The 18,300-nt window shown below is 38.5% G+C and overlaps 1 protein-coding gene across 1 annotated transcript; it reads right to left on the reverse strand.

Moving 5' to 3' along the window:
- Positions 1–14,862: 14,862 nt before the first annotated feature.
- Positions 14,863–16,864, reverse strand: LOC114653070 (leucine-rich repeat-containing protein 30-like). The gene has a single exon (XM_028803246.2). It carries the CDS (start codon positions 16,699–16,701, stop codon positions 15,814–15,816), a length of 888 nt encoding a protein of 295 aa, XP_028659079.1. The 5' UTR covers positions 16,702–16,864; the 3' UTR covers positions 14,863–15,813.
- Positions 16,865–18,300: the final 1,436 nt, after the last annotated feature.

The following is an 18,300-nucleotide window of genomic DNA, read 5'->3' on the forward strand; positions in this document are numbered from 1 at the left end:
TTTTAGGATAGTAATGGAAGTGAGCCAGGAAACAGTGGGGTAAGCCTGTGTCCTAGAAAAAAATATTTCCATTGAAACAGTTAGCTAATGTCACAAGAAAAAACTGGCTTGAATTCCAATATAAGATACAACAGGGAAAACCAAATTCAACTGCTGATGCAGTATGTTTTACTTGGGAACTAATGGTCCTGTAACTTAGTGCATATTATTGTTAAGTTTACTAGAATAATGTAGCTAGTATCAAGAAATGTATGGAATGGCTTGATGCCTGAGTGCAACTGATTGACACTCCCATGTGTACTGTTTTCAATAGGAAGTTTCATAAGTCAGAATAAACCTTACTGGCTACACAGTGCTAGCAGAGAATCATTTACACTGCCAAATGTAACAACAGATAAAGTCCTCCTGAGTTTTAAAATTTTAACAGCCTTCACTAAATGCACTTTAAGCCTTTGGGCTTATTAGTGTTGTATTTTCACAGCTGGGGCTGTCTCATGCAGATATAAATTAAAAGTCAAAAGCTGGACTGTAAAAAAAGAGAAACATATTAGTGTCACTGGGAGATGGAAACCTGTCTGTGAAAGAAAACTGTACCACCAGTGGCCCTACTGGACAAGATTTACAATCTCCTCATCATTGGAAGGCATATTTAATTTAAAGTATTTCATGTTTTTAATATTTTATTTATTTTAAATATTTTAAATATTTCATATTTAGATATCATTATGTGGTAGTTCATCACAAAGAGGGTTCTAATTAGGAAGTAATACCCTGGATGTGTCCAATGTATACACTTGGATAGAAATGTAGAGTGGGATCCACTTGTTTTTGGCTTCATGTGGGGGCTTTTCTCCCCACAGCTCTGAGCAACTGCCCAGTGAGGGCACTCCCAGTTTGTCTGTTATAAGAAGCCTGTCTACCCGAAAGGTGGCATTTTTTGCTGTCAGAGTGACAACAACAACAACAACAACAACATTTATTCCTATAGTACATTTTCATACAAACAATGTAGCTCAAAGTGCTTTACATGATGAAGAAAGAGAAAAAAGACAAAATAAATAAGATTTAAAATTAGGGAACACTAATTAACATAGAATAAAAGTAAGGTCTGATGGCCAGGGAGGACAGAAAAAAAAACCTCCAAATGGCTGGAGAAAAAAAATAAAATCTGCAGGGGTTCCAGGCCACAAGACCACCCAGCCCCCTCTAGGCATTCTACCTAACATAAATGACCTCAATCAGTCCTCATTGTATTCAGGGATCTCATGGAAGAATTTGATGATGACGGTCATGTGGACTTCTGGCCTTTAATCCATCAATGTAGGAACATCACGGTGCTTTGATTAGGTGGAGGTGGCACAGATCACCACCACAGAAAACAGGAAAAAGAACAGAAGAGAAAGTAGGGGTTAGTGCGGATTTTGGATCCACCATGAATAATAATGATAATTAATTGAATATACAGAGCATCAGGATTAAACTAAGATGAAGCTATGAGATAGCCATGTTAAAGTAATGTGTTTTCAGCAGTGTTTTAAAGTGCTCTACTGTATTAGCCTGGCGAATTCCTATTGGCAAGCTATTCCAGATTTTAGGTGCATAACAGCAGAAGGCCACCTCACCACTTCTTCCTGAGAGGAGTGCATTACAGTAATCTAGCCGACTGAAAACAAAAGCGTGAACTAATTTCTCAGCATCTTGCAATGTTATAAGAGTTCTAACTTTTGCTGTATTTCTTAAGTGAAAAAATGCTGTCCTAGTAATCTGATTAATATGTTATTTAAAATTCAGGTCAGAGTCAATAGTTACCCTTAAATTGTTTACCTCCGTCTTGACTTTTAATCCTAATGCATCAAGTTTATTTCTAATAATCTCATTATACTGTATCCATTATTGCCAATCACTAAAATTTCTGTTTTCTCTTTATTTAGCTTGAGAAAATTACTATTCATCCACTCAGAAACACAAGTAAGACATTGTGTTAGTGAAACAACAGAGTCGGGGTCATCAGGCGCTATTGATAAATACAGCTGTGTGTCATCAGCATAGCTGTGGTAGCTCACGTTATGCCCCGAGATAATCTGACCGAACAGAAGCATGTAGATCGAAAAGAGCAGCGGACCCAGAATAGATCCTTGTGGAACACCATATAGAATATCAGAGTATAATTACCACAACTAACAAAGAATTTTCTACCTGCCAGGTAGGATTCAGACCAATTTAAGACACTGCCAGAGAGGCCCACCCATTGACTAAGGCGATTTCTAAGAATATTATGATCAATGGTATCAAATGCGGCACTCAGATCCAAGAGGATGAGAAGAGATAAATGGCCTCTGTCTGCATTTACCCGCAAGTCATTTACTACTTTAACAAGACGCAGCTCCAGAAAACATACCCAAATTCTATGGCTAAGAGCCAAATGATTTTATTTTTTTGCACAAGGGCTGTTTGTTCAAACATCAAGAGGTGTGCTTTTTGTTGGACAAACTCAGTTGGGACAACTCAGTTGGTGTCACAACTTTTATCATTTCCAGGACCTATCACTCCAGCACCCGGCCACAGTACATATTATACTTAAACCTACTTAATCAAATTTGGGGTCAAAAAGGCCGAACCCTAACTTGGAAGAACTTGACACAAAGCAAGAAACCACCCTGGACAGGATGCCAATCCATAATGAGCCCCACTCATGCCCACTCTCAAATGGGGTCAATTTCGAATCAACAGATAACTATTTGACATGTCTTTGTTTGAAGGAAACAGAAATACTTGGAGGAAAACACCTGTAGCCACAAGCGGAACATGCAAACCCCAGACAAGAAGAGATTACATTTACTACAGTTTATAGAATTTAATGCAAATGGTTTTGTGAAAGAATCAGTAGTACATTCTGGAGCAAACAAATAGTAGTAGTAGCTGTAGTATTGTCACTTGTTCAGGTTACTGTAAAAATTCCTATTTCCATGCGCAACCAAATTGGAACAGTTGCAAATCTCTGGTGCCATCATAAATAAGAATTATTTTAAAAAACTTTAATTTTATTTAATATAAAATAAAAAACAGCTACCTGATGTACTCCTTATCTCTGTATCTATTCTCCTGCTACCTGATGAGCTGACAGCTTCAGTAGATTTGCAGCCGGGCCAGGTCACTCTCTAAGTGGAGTTACATGTTTCCCCATGTCTGTGTGGCTTTCTCCTCCTTGTACTTTGGAAGTCCTGCCACATTTCATTGATTACCACTAACTGGCTTCTATTCTGAGTGACAATGTATCTTTGATTCCAAAGCAATTTTATATTTTTCACATAGCAAAATTCTCAGATGCACTGACAAAGTTGATCTAGCAGACTTCTTGCAACAAAATTGCAAATTGTATACTTAAGAATATCAGTACAAACTAAAATAAAGGGGAAGTGTATTTAAGACTAATGCCAGGGAGCACTTTCTCACAGGAGGGGTTTTGGGAAACTGGGAGCAAACTACCAAATTGGAACTAGCTGTGTAGAAACCTTGACATCTTTTGAAGAGTATCTGGAGGAGATATTGACACAACATAGCTGTTAGCTAACCAAACAAGCTTGTTGGACTGAGTGGGCTTCGCTCATTTGTCAGACTCCTTCTTTTCTTGTGTTCTTTTGCCTGTTAATTGAGTGACAACAGCACTCCTCCCTCTTGCTACATATAGCAGTATGCTTGGAAATATCCAGTGTCTTTGACATTGGCAGTACAGTAAATAACAATTCGTGCCTTTATTTTTAACAACCTCAAGCCACCTGAGTTACTGTATTTAACAGGCTTTCTTCAGAGGAATTTTAATTCCTTCCTTTTTTTCCTAGCTTGTCCTACTGACATGGCACTGCATAACCAGTTGATGCTTTGTCTTTCCAGACAGACAGAAAGTGTTAAATGAACAGTGGAAAACCTCTTCACTGTCACCTGCCACAACAGATTTTCCATCTGCATAATTTGGGATTTGTAACCTAGCAATGTGAGAAACTCAGTGCCAGCACCAGAGAAATATTGACCTAGAAATCCCATTAAACACTTAGGACTGTTTGTAATGTAAAGACAAACTGCTTTTAATAGAAGTTATTATACAATTTGTGAAATGTTACAAATAATCTCATATCACTGCAAAGTGCTTTCATGAAAGTATCTGTCTCTTAGTAGTAAAGATAGCTGCATAAATATAAATATTAGATGTTAATATTTGCAGTAAAAGTAAGTGCTTTCAGTAGATGGTAGTGCAAAATTAATTACATTAATGAAATAATCTCATATATCTGAGCATGCTTTAGTTAATTAAGCAGGCTCATTAAAAATATGCTTGTCCTGTGCTTGAAATGAATATACAGTAGTGGCCAAAAGTTTTGATAATGACACAAGTGCTGGTTTTCAAAAAGTTTGCTGCTTCAGTGTTTTTAGATCTGTTTGTCAGATGTTTCTCTGGTATAATGAAGTATAATTACAAGCATTTCATAAGTTTCAAAGGCTTTTATTGACAATTTACCAAATTATTGACTATTGACTTGATTGGCTTTTATTAACAATTACCAATTTTATTGACAATGGTACCAAAACATCCTCCGAGAGCAACTTCTCCCAACCATCCAAAAACAGTTTAGTGACAATGCCTTTTCCAGCAAAAGGGAGCACCATGCCATAAGGCAAAAGTGATAACTAAGTGGCTCGGGGAACAAAACATCGAAATTTTGGGTGAATGGCCAGGAAACTCCCTAGACCTTAATCACATTGAGAACGTCTGGTCAATCCTTAAGAGGTGGGTGGACAAACAAAAACCCACAAATTCTGACAAACTCCAAGCATTGATTACACAAGAATGGGCTGCCAACAGTCGGGATTTGGCCCAGAAGTTAATTGACAGCATACCAGGCGAATTGCAGAGGTCTTGAAAAAGAAGGGCCAACACTGCAAATATCGACTCTTTGCATAAACTTAATGTAATTGTCAATAAAAGTCTTTGAAACTTATGAAATGCTTGTAATTATATTTCAGTATATCACAGAAACATCTGACAAAAAGATCTAAAAAACACTGAAGCAGCAAACTTTGTGAAAACCAATACTTGTGTCTTTCTCAAAACTTTTGGCCACGACTGTACATTTCAAATGCAATGTATCAACTGCATGATGGTTACACACAATGCAATTTTATCATCAAGTTCACATTTTCCATTTTTATTGTACACTTTTGAAGTAGCAAGGCGGTGTAGCATTTAGTGCTATTGCCTCACACCTCTGCTGTGTATGCTCGCTCATTGTCTGTGTCAGTTAATATCTGTTTGTTTTGTATCATCTTTCATGTTTTGCTCAACTTGTTAATTTTCCCTATTACCCTTTTGGTTCTCTTCAAATATTTTGTATTATTTGTAATTTTGTCCTACCTGATAACTGTGATAACTGCGTTGAGACAGAACCTCTGGATTTATTGTGAGTGGTTAAAGGACCAGGAGATAATAACATGAACCAATTTCATAGTCAGTGCCAGGTAAGGTTAAAACCGGACAATCAAAAGTATGAAAACCAAAAGCACTGGGGAAAACAAAAATCAAAGGCAAAGAATAGACCATAACCAAAACAAACCTAACACTTCATTTTTTAACCAAATGAAAGATAATCTTGACTCTGTAAATAAAGACAGTCACCATTATAAATTAATCCAAAGATAGACATCTGTTATTACACCAGACTGATATAGACCTGCCATGTGAACAGCTGAGTTCTCTGTGGTAAGGCTGCCTAATCTTTAAACTTCTTTTATCAGATAGGTTCTGTTATACCCAACATGCACAAGATTTCCAAGGGCGATTGGAAGAAAAGGACATAGTCATAAAACCAAAATGTGAGCCAGAACAAGGAGAAGAACTATCAGTAAACAAAGCCAAGAAATATGAGACAAAACAGTCAGAAGGATTTTAAAAAACAGAGAAATAAAGCAAAGAAAATATTCTGAATGGTTTGAACGGTCTTGGAACCTGTGCAGTCAGATATGGAAGCTTACTCTAAATGAGATTTTATCCTGCAATGTTATGATTGACAGGGCCACACCCTCTGAGGACACGCCCACTCAGGGATTATCCTGGCAACAGAAATCAGCAATAGCGCTGTTAAAATGGTGGTGATAAAATGACCCAAATCAAAAATCAAAATCATATCAGAAGTATTTATCAAGAAGAATTGGAGCCAACTGATGCCGTTAGGGAAAAAAAGCAGTAGAGGCAAACATTTACATTAATTATCCAAGGTAAGATAAAATATATTCAAAATAGGAGATCCTGACAAGTTCATTTACATTTACACAGTCAAGGAAGCATTTTAATTACACATATATAAATGGTATATTCTCATGACATCCCTATCACTTAATAATATTTAAAAGTTAAAGAGATTAAAAGTCTGGCTATCATAAGTAGAATGTGTATGTAAATTATTATCAAAGAACAAAATAAAAGGTTAAAATGTCATATGAACTCATCTCTAAGTTGATGTGCTGGTACAAATGAAGTCAGGGTGATTCTAAATCATAGAGTACATTTTTCCATTACAGCGTCCATAACATTAAATTGCTCCCCCTTAGTATGCTCACGGGTGTACCAGGCAGTCCATCAAGTGTTTTTTTTTGCCTTGTGTTAGGATTTCCTTTGCTTTTAATGTTTTTCTTTTTATTTTCATTTTGGAGTTTTAAATATTGCTCCATTCAGTTCTGTTCCACAGTTTATTTGGTATTTATATCTGGAATGTATATTGTTGTTTGCATTTATCTGACATTTTTATATTTTCAGATTTAGCCCTGTTGTTTTCGGGCTGTTATGGCAACCAATGCTAGATATCAGTTTCTGACATCGTGCACGTGAACATATAAAGATCCGGAGATTATGGATTGAACAAATGCTTTTGTGGTAGTGTATGTTGTATGGTTTACATTCTCCGTTTGCTAGATCCTTGGCTCTGATTTGTTCAACTTTATTCTGATTTTCACTTATAAAAATATAGTCCCAACTACAGAATTAGGGTTAACTTTTTACTAATGTTTCAACTCCTGGTCACACTTTAAATTCTCGTGGTCTCTATGCTCAGACATCACACTACTTTGCACTCAGTGAAGCTGTCATCTCTGACTCCCCACGACCTGGAAATTGAATCAAGCAGCTTCAGAAAATGGATGGATTTAATTTTAGGAAAACAGACATGAACAAAGTACAAATCACCATACTTGAATAAAGAAGATCCTCGCTGAAAACACTGACCCTACTTAAACACAGTTGCTTTTTTTAAATAATTTGTACAACAAAAAAGTTGGGCGGCACAGTTGCACAGTGCTAGCACTGCTGCCTCGCAGACCTGGGTTCGCTTCCTGGGTCCTCACTGCGTGGAGTTTGCATGTTCTCCCCGTGTCTGCGTGGGTTTCCTCCCACAGTCCAAAGACATGCAGGTTAGGTGCATTGGCGATCCTAAATTGTCCCTAGTGTGTGTTTGATGTGTGTGTGTGTGCCCTGTGCTGGCTGGGATTGGCACCAGCATACCCCCATGACCCTGTAGTTTGGATATAGTAGGTTGTAAAATGACTGACTGACTGACAAAAAAGTCTAATCTGCCTTATTTATTCTGCCCTACTCCTTACCTATGGATTTTTGCCTCATCTCCTCCTTGCCCCAAACCGAGAGATTCCTGACAGGTAGTTTTGATTCATTTTCAAAATAATTCCAGAGCCAGAGGGTTCATGAAGTGTCTTGGGACCACCACAGCAGAATGTTCATTAGTGATGCTTCTTTCCTTTGTGTGTTAAGGCCTAGTCTATATTATAGAGTATATTGTAAGGATCAGACACCATTACAAAGATGTTGATGTCTTTGTCATCTAGGACTCTCTTTTTGTTGTCTTCTGGATGGGAAGTAAAAAGCTGGGATGATACCAGTCCTACATTTTATCTCCCAGGGCAATCCCTTCTTGTGTACCATCTATACCTCATGTACTTGCTCAATCATAGTGGAAATAAATTGTTGGTGACCAGAAGAGAGTAATGTGTTCTTGTAGAATAAAACTCCTGACAAAGCCTCTTTTTGTCTTGTTCATTCTCCTACTAGCACACCTTAGTCAAATAGACAGGTGTAGCATTCTTAATTTATCCAAGTGGATTTCTAAGTACAGCTGATAAAAATTGATAAGCGCTAGAGCTTGCTTTGGTAGAGCCACAATTTTTTTTGTTTTCAAAAACTTTTATTTCATCATCATCGCTTGAAACCCTTCCTGGGGCATAGGCCGCCAACAAAGTTCCTCCATTCATCTTTGTTCTCTGTCTTCCTCTCCAGCTGGCTCCAGTTGTCTGCCTCCACCTCCCTACGCCATGTGTTCGTTGGCCTCCCCCTTATTTTGCCTGCCCTGAGGATTCCACTGTAATGCCTCCTGAGTTACGTTGGTTGCTGGTTTGTGGAGTGTGTGGTCTATCCGTCCCCCAGCACCTCTTCCGTATTTTGCCTTCTGCAGGTAGCTGGTTAGTCCTCTGCCAGAGGTCATTGTTGCTGATTGTGTTGGGCCAGTAAATCTGTAGCATCTTACTTAGGCAGCTGTTTATGAAACCTTCCACTCTCTTGACTATAGCTGATGTGATTCTCCAAGTCACTGCAACGTACAACAGCACAGCTTTAACATTTGGGTTAAACTGACTAACTTTAGTTTGGACTGAGAGTACCCATGATTACCATATGTTCTTTAACTACACAGATACTGTTCTTGCTTTGCCAATTCTTGCTCTTTCTGCATCTGTCCCACCTTCTTTGATACTTCCCAGGTAGGTGAATGTTTCCACTTCTTCCAAAGCTTCCCCTTCCAGAATCACTTGTTTCAGGTTGCTTGCATTGATCTTCAGGATCTTGGTCTTCCCTTCTTCTTGAGCCCTACTTGTGCTGACGTACCGTAGCTGCTACCTGGTTAGTTTTCTCCAGCATCTGCTGCTGTGTGTGCAATCTTCCAGTTGTATCCATGGTGTCCAGATTATTTGCAATCATCTATATTTGTTGATAACAAACAGCAATGAATGACTACTAGACAACATGTAGTAAATTGTAGATAATTGGTGCCCAATTCCCAGTAATTTTATGTCAAATATCACCTTGAAATCATTTACTTTTATTTCTTTAATCCCTTAGACAAAAATCAGTTTCCCCAGCATAGGAATCATCTTCTGTAAAGTGTCAGGTCTCTTTCAGTCCAGCCCAGGCTGTGTGCAGCAGCTAGCATCTTAGCTTCCAGCAGGGGCTAAATGAAATTCACTTCTGTTTTCCATCAGTTGATAATATTTTTATAGCATTTCTTAAGGACAGTGACTGATTTTCTTTTAAACTGTAAGTCGGCCACAGTTATATATTGCTGGTTAATATAACATCAAAATTCTATTTTATTTCCTTATGGCATGCCAGTGATATACAGTATGTGGGGGTAAATGCAATTACCTGATAGAGTTCAAATCCCTTTGGTGACTCCAATGTATAAAACGCTGTAAAATATTAGTGGCCATGAGAATATTGCTTTGCACATTTGTTTTATTACAGTGAGGCAATGGCTTTTCTGTAACTAATTGGGAACAGAAAGGTCATCATTTATATCCAGAGCTCCTATATTCCGAGCTATCCATAGCTCAGCACATCTATCACACTGTCTGATTCACAATACCAATTTAAGACAGACAGTCGAAATTAAAATTGAATTAAGGAACAGTTCAAAATGTTGGCGTTTTGGAAAATGACGTCCTGCTGGCGTCTAACCACATTAATGCCATAGTTTTTAATTAACAGTGCCTCTGGTGGATACATTTCCAATTAAAAGAAGATTGAAATACTTTCTTCAGACAATATGCCAACTGATCCAGCGATAAATAAAGAAAAGAAAATGTTAATTGGACTGATTCTTTCATCACATCTGTTTTAGTAAGTAGCTTGGCCTTCTATTAGGTTATCAAGAGTACATGCCGCTGCGTTTGGTGTTTAAAATAGCTGCAGATATTCATTCTGCTTCATGTGAAACCTTCAGCAGTAGGGCAGTGACTTTTTAATTTACAGTCTCCATTAAGTTTCAAAAGAAAAGGCATTTGTTTGCTATTCAATAGCCACCCCTCCACATATTTCTGTATTTCTAACCACTTTTTCACATCACACATAGCAACCACCCTTATTACATCCCACTTTATCACTTTCCCATACAAAGCTAGACAAATTAATGATGTTTAGCGTTTTTAGAGAAAGTCAGCAAACCAGTCAATGGAAAAAATTATCTCAAAAGTCTTCATCTTACAAAAAAGTCATGTCTGATATACTTGGAAGCAGTCACCCTGTGAATTCACAAATAATTCTTTGGTCTGCTCTTGCATCTCCATCCATTTATACATTTTCTCTACGCATTTTTTCACTCCTTAAGATGTAATGCCCCCCTGCCCAGGGCTGCTTCCTGCTTTGAGCCAGATACTTCTATGGTGGGCTCCACCAAAACCCTAAACTAGATTTAGTGGGTTCAAGAATGGAAGGGTGGGTAGAATGCTGGATGGAAGGATCGATGGACTAACACTTTTTCTGAACATGGCTGAAGAAGAGTTGCGTGTATCACAAGGCAGGCAAATATCTGATCTAGGGTACATAGCAAACCACTTGCACACATAATTACACACTGAATTTTCTGTGTATATATACACAATATAATAATACAGAAACTTGTTATGTGGGGACAGCATCATGGCACAAACATTCTGCCTGTATTGGCATCTACTCTGGTTTAGTTGCCACATCTCAGAGACAGCCAGGTTAGGGTGAATGACTGGCCTTTTGAGAAGGAGTGTGGCTGCTACATGAGTGTTTCTGGTAATTGACTGGTGTCCCATTCGTGAACTGATTCCTGTACCTGATGCTGCCAGGGTAGGTTCTGCACTCCATGACCTCTAAATTTGGGTTAAGCAGCATTAAAATGGATGGATCAGTGGAAAAACATTTATTTGTAAAAACATGTATTTGCAAAATGCAAAAATATGAAAGTTATTTCAAAGTAGACAAAATTAAATGAAAGCTAGAAACAGAGTATGACATGTTGGAGAAAGGCTTTACACCCATATTAACTAATATAGCAAGATTCTCTCCATGTTCAGAAGCTTGCTCGTGTTGGTCAAATATGCAGAAAGGAATTCATTGTACTGTGTACACATAACAGTAATTCTGAAAAGAACTAATAACATTACAGATTATATAAAAGCAAAAATTATAAGCCTTATTGAATAAAATGCAATTTTTAGGGCATTTCAAGTGGCTGCTCAGAATATGGTAGAACAAGAATGACTGGGTATGTAGTAACTTTAACTGTTTCTTTATCGTAGACATTTATTTCAAGTCCATTTTATGATGAGGCATTTATATTTTTAGGCTTTGCTGTCAATAGAGAGTTCATGATTTGTAGCAATATTAAATCAACCCTAAATTAATTAAATTTGAATTATTTTTATAACATTATTGAATTCTGCTGTTGGTGCTGTCCCCTCTAATAATACAGACACTGGAAGTGATGTTCATGGACACCAATATCCCCTTACTGAACATGCTTTTCATGGTCCATGGATTCAAAGTTATCCTGTTTATTAATATAGAATTAAGGATTTATTTATGAAACACACTAAACCAGGAAATACTAAGAAGTAGTTGCTTTCAACCCAGCAAGATGTCACTGCAATTATGGAATCCAATCATACACAAAAAGAACCAATTCTTGACTCATGAGAGGGGAGAAGTTGATAGTTATCCAGGAAGCAGCGTGCATGACAGATGGGACACTAGCATTTCAGCCAGCAATGACAGAAAAGGTCAACTTTTAGAAAACACACATAAATATTTGCTTTCTTACCTTAATCCATTATGCCAATATACTCTGGCTAGTGGATATATAAAAGAAAAAGTATGAACTGTATGTGTGTGTGTGTATATATATATATATTGAGAAAGGCGCTATATAGGCACCCGACACAGACTGGACACGGAGGCACACGTAAAATAAAACTACTATTTATTTTTCTTCAGCTGGAGGGCACGTCTCCCCCATGTCCCCCAGCCACAGCACAGTCCCAAAAACACCAAACAAATACAAAAACCACACACACTGTATCTTCCTCCACTCCTCCAAGTCAGTTTCGTCCTCCTCCTCCCGACTCTGGCGCCTTGATTAGTGGCTCCAGGCTTCTTTTACAGCACACCTAATTAGGCTGCACTTCAGGGTGTGGCTGTGTTCCCACCCATATGGGCTCAGGAAGCCTTGCAGCTCCCCCTGGCGGTGGACACGGAGCCCAACAAGGATGAGCTCCAGTGTAACATAATTGTGGCCCCGAAGCAACCCAGGGGGGCTGCCACCAAGTGTTCCATGGGACGTAATGGGCATCCCATGGCTGCTCCCCCGGATCCAGTGCCAAAATGTCGTCCTGGCTGGTCATGGGTCCTGGCCGTCTGTCACAATATATATATGGGGTGTCAAAATTAAGTTAACATTTGAATGGCAAAAACAATTTATTCACAAAACAAAATTCATATGTGCAAGATCATTTACAGGAATGTCTCAACCTATTCGCCATCATGTTCAACACATGTACTATATGTGGCACATAAATTTTCCACAAAAATATATATTTATATGAAAGCAGCATGTGTATAAAAATTATTCACCCTCTTTGGAAGTTTTGACATTTTATTGTTCAATTACATTATATCAAAGTGAACTTAATTTGACTTTTCTGACACTAATCAACAGTAAATGACTCAGTTGTGAAAAGTGGTCTCTGCAAGGTAGTCTAATTAATTAAATACAGTATAAAATACAAAATAATTGATTGAATAAGTATTCACCCCCCTTTAATATGATACACCCCAGTCATCACTGGTATAGCCAATTGGTTTTAGAAGTCAAAAAATTAATTAAATGTCTCGGTTTTCAGTTGACAGTAGATGACTGAGAAACACAAATCAGCAAATGCAGATAAGAAAATATCCAAGTCACATTTAGAAATGGAAAGAGACGGCAAATCTGCAAATCAGCCTAGAACAGGCCATCCACAAAAACTGGGTGAACGTGCAGGAAGATGACTAGTGAGGGAGGCCACCAAGAGACCTATGAGAACGCTGAAGGATTTGCAGGCTACACTGGTTAAGACTGGAGTGATTATGCATACAACAAATGTTATGTATTGTGCCCACTAGGGGGCACCTCAAAGCCCGAAACTCTTGACACAACTACAATACACAGTTCTGGGTTCAAATAAGCTATGTTATTATTTTACAAAATACTTTTTTATAGGCTTTTTACATGAACAATTCTCCTCCTCCTTCTTTGTGAATTTCCATCTCTTATTCTTTCTCTTTGTCCTCCACTCCTTCTTTGCCGACTCCACTATCTATTCTGACTCAACTGGTGAAGGCTTAGCAAATCCTTTTCAACTTGGACCAGGGGGTACTTACGGTGAAACAACATTGTCACCTAGAAACACTAGGACAGGGTAGTGTCCTTGAGGCAGCACCCAGCTACAACAACAGGGCCTGTGTCCTGTGGTTGTACAAGTGAGAGCTCCACCATGGGATTCTGTCACCTATTGTACTGGGGGAACACATGTCTCTGGAAGGACATCTTCCACAGTCCTTTCATTTTAAAGTCTCCTATCCAGGTAAGGTACCACCATCCATCCCAGCCAGGACGCCAGCCTGACCTTGACTGCTATGGCAGAAACATATATACTGTACAAGTCAATTTTTCCAAGTTTTATTGATATTAAAGCAGTTCAAGTCCAATGAATAATCTGAAATGGTACAAAAGTAAGTGGTAAACTGCCAGAGATAAAAAAATGCATGTTACCAAAACTGAAAAATAATGTAATTTGCAGAGTAATATGAAAAGGCCTCGGTGAATAAGTAAAGGGTTAACAACCAACAGCTTTTATGCAGCAATACAAGTTAAGTCTTGAAATTTGATGATGCAACAATTCTTACAGGTGTCCCAACTTTTGATGATTACTTACTGTCTGTATAAAAGCAGTGTTGGGTGAAACTGTACCCACTCTGAAGCTTTATTTGGAAAATATTGCACTGTATATTGCTTTCACATTGGCAAGAAAAGGGCAGTTAACAAAAGACGACAGGCAGCCATAATAACCCTTAAATGTGTAGTTCTTTCCTTTATAGAGTTTGCAAAGGAAATCAAAGTGAAAGTGAATACAGTTTCCTACACCATCAAATGGAACTTGGAAACAAGAGGGAACTCAGACAGGAACAGGTCTGGCAGACCCAAAGCCAAAACAGAGGTTTCTAAGACTTGACAGCTTACATGATAGGGTATAAAGAAAAAACAAGGTACATGAAGGAAAATCCTTGCTTTCTTCACACATCCCAGTGATGTGTGGGTTAGACTAATTGGAAACATTCTTGTTGATTTAAAATGGAGGTGTGAGTTAGAAAATTAATTGATGGATGAATGTCACATAGGGCGGCATGGTGGTGCAGTGGGTAGCACTGCTGCCTCGCAGTTGGGAGACCTGGGGACCTGGGTTCTCTTCCCGGGTCCTCCCTGCGTGGAGTTTGCATGTTCTCCCAGTGTCTGCGTAGGTTTCCTCCAGGCGCTCTGGTTTCCTCCCACAGTCCAAAGACATGCAGGTTAGATGGATTGGGGATTCTAAATTGGCCCTAGTGTGTGCTTAGTGTGTGGGTGTGTTTCCTGCGGTGGGTTGGCACCCTGCCTGGGATTGATTCCTGCCTTGTGCCCTGTGTTGGCTGGGATTGGCTCCAGCAGACCCCCGTGACCCTGTGTTCGGATTCAGCAGGTTGGAAAATGGATGGATGGATGTCACATACATATATTTTTATATATATTATGAGCATAGACATAACACTGATATTAATGGAAACCTGAATTTCTTCTAAAGCTTTACAATTCCATACTACAGTCAAATATAACAAATCGTTTAGGGATTTGATTCAATAAAATTATATTCCTTATTTCTGAAGTTACCTTCACACACAATTATTATCGACGAGCTCAGGTTTTACTTTAAAGAAAATTGATGTGCATGTATCTCTGCCACTAAATGGGTCCATTTGATTATTTGATTCTTTCCTCTTTCGGTTATCTCAGGACCTACAAGGAGTCACACTATCTTGTGTGTTTTCTTCAACTCCCCTTGGCGTTTGACCAGATCTACTGGTCTTCTTAGATTTCTCCCAGATACTCTATTTAATGATTGCCACCCAAGAGACACTAATTGCTCTTATTAACCACATGTCTTAAGCAAGGGTGAATTTCATAAATCTATTTTCTAAACAGTTTTTTTTACTCCCAAATAAACAGAAAGCCAGCATGTAATAAAATGAAAAAAAATGATAGCTTTGTCAATATGCTTTTTGAATTTCAGTACAATTAGAAGAATCTTTTTTTCAAAATGTATCCCATATTATACACATATACTCTGCTATTTTTATAGTGTCTGCCTTTCTGCAGCTAACTTGTTATGTTATACTGCAAGATAGAGTGACAAGTACAATCTGACCCACTTACTTTAAAACCAGCATACAGTGTATACACTTTCATCAAAAATCAGAGTATACATAATGTCACATTTATTATTCAGACATGTTTGTTGAGTTTCATAAAAAATATTTAATCAATAAAAACACTCTACTCACAATAGACATTTGGCATTATAAATTGATTAAAACTGATGTCAGTATTAAGTGATATATACAGGGTTGCAGGTCTAAAATATAATAAAATCCTCACCTGGCACAGTTCATTACATTGATTTAAGATAATTAAAGAGAGCATGTAAACCCCCATTTAAAACCTCGAGCAAAGGCTTGAGTAGGGGATTGTGAATAATATGAAGCCCTTTGTCCAAAGGATGACAAGCAAGTCTCTTCAGCCTTCTTAGCAGATAAAGTTCAGTAGGCACATTCTGAATGTCATTAAAATCGACATTGAGGAGTTCCAGGCAGGTGAGGGAACATAGAGCTTTAGGCAAAATGTGAATGGCATTGCCCTCGACAATTAAAATTTTGAGGTTAACCAGCTGCTCAATCTTATCAGCAATGTTTTCTAGACGGTTGCCGGCAAGGTGCAAGAAGACGAGACTTTTCATGCTATAAATGCAGGTGGGAATGTGAACTATTTGATTATGACTGAGGTTGAGCTTCTTGAGGCAGACCATGTCAGAAAAGCTATTTGGAAGAGTGGAGATGCAATTGTTGGCCAGGCTAAGGACCTCTAGGTTTTCACAGGCACTAAGTTCTTCAGGTACATCTGTCAAGAGGTTCTTATAAGCAAACAGCACCCTGAGATTCTTCAGCAAGCCAATCTCCACCGGCAGGATGGTCAGCTGGTTTCCCCCCAGGTTCAAGATCACAAGATTTTCAAGTTCCTTGACCGAGGGTGAGATTGTGGTGAGAGAGTTTAGCGAAAGGTTAAGCTTTTCAATTTCTGTCAGCAGCCACAAGGGTTCAGGAAGTTCTTTCATTCCTTTCATGGTGAAGCATAAGGTATTGTATCCAAAGTGGGTTGTCGTCTGTTTCCTTATCCTGTCTGCGGATGTTAGCCCATCATCTCTGGGAGCTGGTTTCCCCGTTTTTTTCACCTGCCTCTTCAGCTCCTCCTTAGAAAAATCTTTAGAATGATTAGATCCCATGACTTGAAATTAACGTCTCTTTCTTTAACAGATCAGCCTTTCATTGAGCTAAGTGAAGGAACACAGAGTGATCTGATTGCTTCTCATTTTCTGGAGCTTAAAGCACCAGAAAGAAATGGTTTTCTTGTTCACATCCCAATGTTTTTTGAGGCGTCCTCTCACTCTGCCTGTCATCTGCTACACTGAAAAGAAAGGTAGAGTGAACTGAAATGCTGTCGCTGCCGACCAGACCTGGTTGACTTCTTGGTGAACTTCCCAGAACAGCTGCTGCTGTCAGTTCAATGCTTTATCTGTGCAATAACTAACCTTGCCGATATTAAGGTCAGAAGGATAACATTTTTGTCAAGTCATAATCTATGAAGCCATGAGTGTGGTATAGACTCATTCTTAACACAAATCATTTAACATCTGTCACACTGGACAGATTGTCTTTCCATAAACTGGGAATGCTGAAGCTGTTAGCAAGTCATTATTAAAGGAGGCAGTAAGACTCCACTCTAGAATGTGAAATTACAATTGGTTATATTAAAGCTGGTTAATGCCAGTAATTCATAAACCTGTACAAAGTGAAAAGGGCAGAGTCGTAACGGACGAAAATGGAAAGATGGATGCATAGACATGAGGGAGAAAACTGATTCAAATGGATAAGAGAAATCTTATACCATCTATAAATAGCTCTTTGAAGCATATATCTCTTCTTAAGTGTTATTATATTGCAAATGAGATTTGGACGATAAGTAAGTATCAAGATAACTGTCACCTTGTAACCTCATGGATATGAAATGTTTCTTCTTTAAAGTGACTTACAACATGTGGGTGGTATATGAACTCCTCTGACCATGTCATAAGAATTTTTTTAATTCATTCATTCCCTCTACTTGCTTTGAACAGTCCAGTGTCACAAGACTATGTCCGCAACCAATGCATTGAAGGATACTCTTTTTAAATATTTAAATAAAAATAATCATTTTAGTATGTTTAAATAATCTAAAATGCATATAATCACATCTGTTGTGATTGGGATGTTGTTGACAATTCACATTAGAAGAATGGCTGCCTACTTAACTTATGCTGGAAAGAAAAGAACCATCATGGCACATGCACACACCAACATTCATACATTCATTTGCCAACCCACAAATTCTATTATAAGGCTGTGGGATTCATGAGCCTACCTGGCTAGCTTTGGACGCAAAGCAAGAGGCAACCCTGTATCCTCTTTAATAAAATCCCTGTGTGCGTCCAGGTGTCCGTGTGTGTGTCTGATGGTGAAGTGCGCATGCGCGGGGCACGGTGCGATGCGCGATATTACTGTCAGAGAAAGTTACAGGCGTTTTATGGAAGTACAAAACAGTATTACTGCGAAAAGGTACATAATACAGTAACGCATATTACAGCCACATACAAGCCAGTATTACTGTCAGAGGAGATTAAAGGCATTACCGACGCGCACGCCTGTATTACTGCCAGAGAAAATTAAAGGTATATTACGGACGTACAAGCCAGCGGACGTACAAGACATTATTACTGTCGCAGAAAATTAAAGACACACAATACATGGTGGCAGCCATGAAGAATGGTCAGCTCAGCAAGTAAACA

The sequence above is a fragment of the Erpetoichthys calabaricus genome, chromosome 6 (genome assembly GCF_900747795.2).
Source record: "Erpetoichthys calabaricus chromosome 6, fErpCal1.3, whole genome shotgun sequence".
In the NCBI taxonomy this organism is placed as follows: domain Eukaryota; kingdom Metazoa; phylum Chordata; class Cladistia; order Polypteriformes; family Polypteridae; genus Erpetoichthys; species Erpetoichthys calabaricus.

Coding starts and splice junctions, on each gene's coding strand:
- LOC114653070 (XM_028803246.2), bottom strand. CDS start 16,701: ATGGGATCTAATCATTCTAAAGATTTTTCTAAGGAGGAGCTGAAGAGG.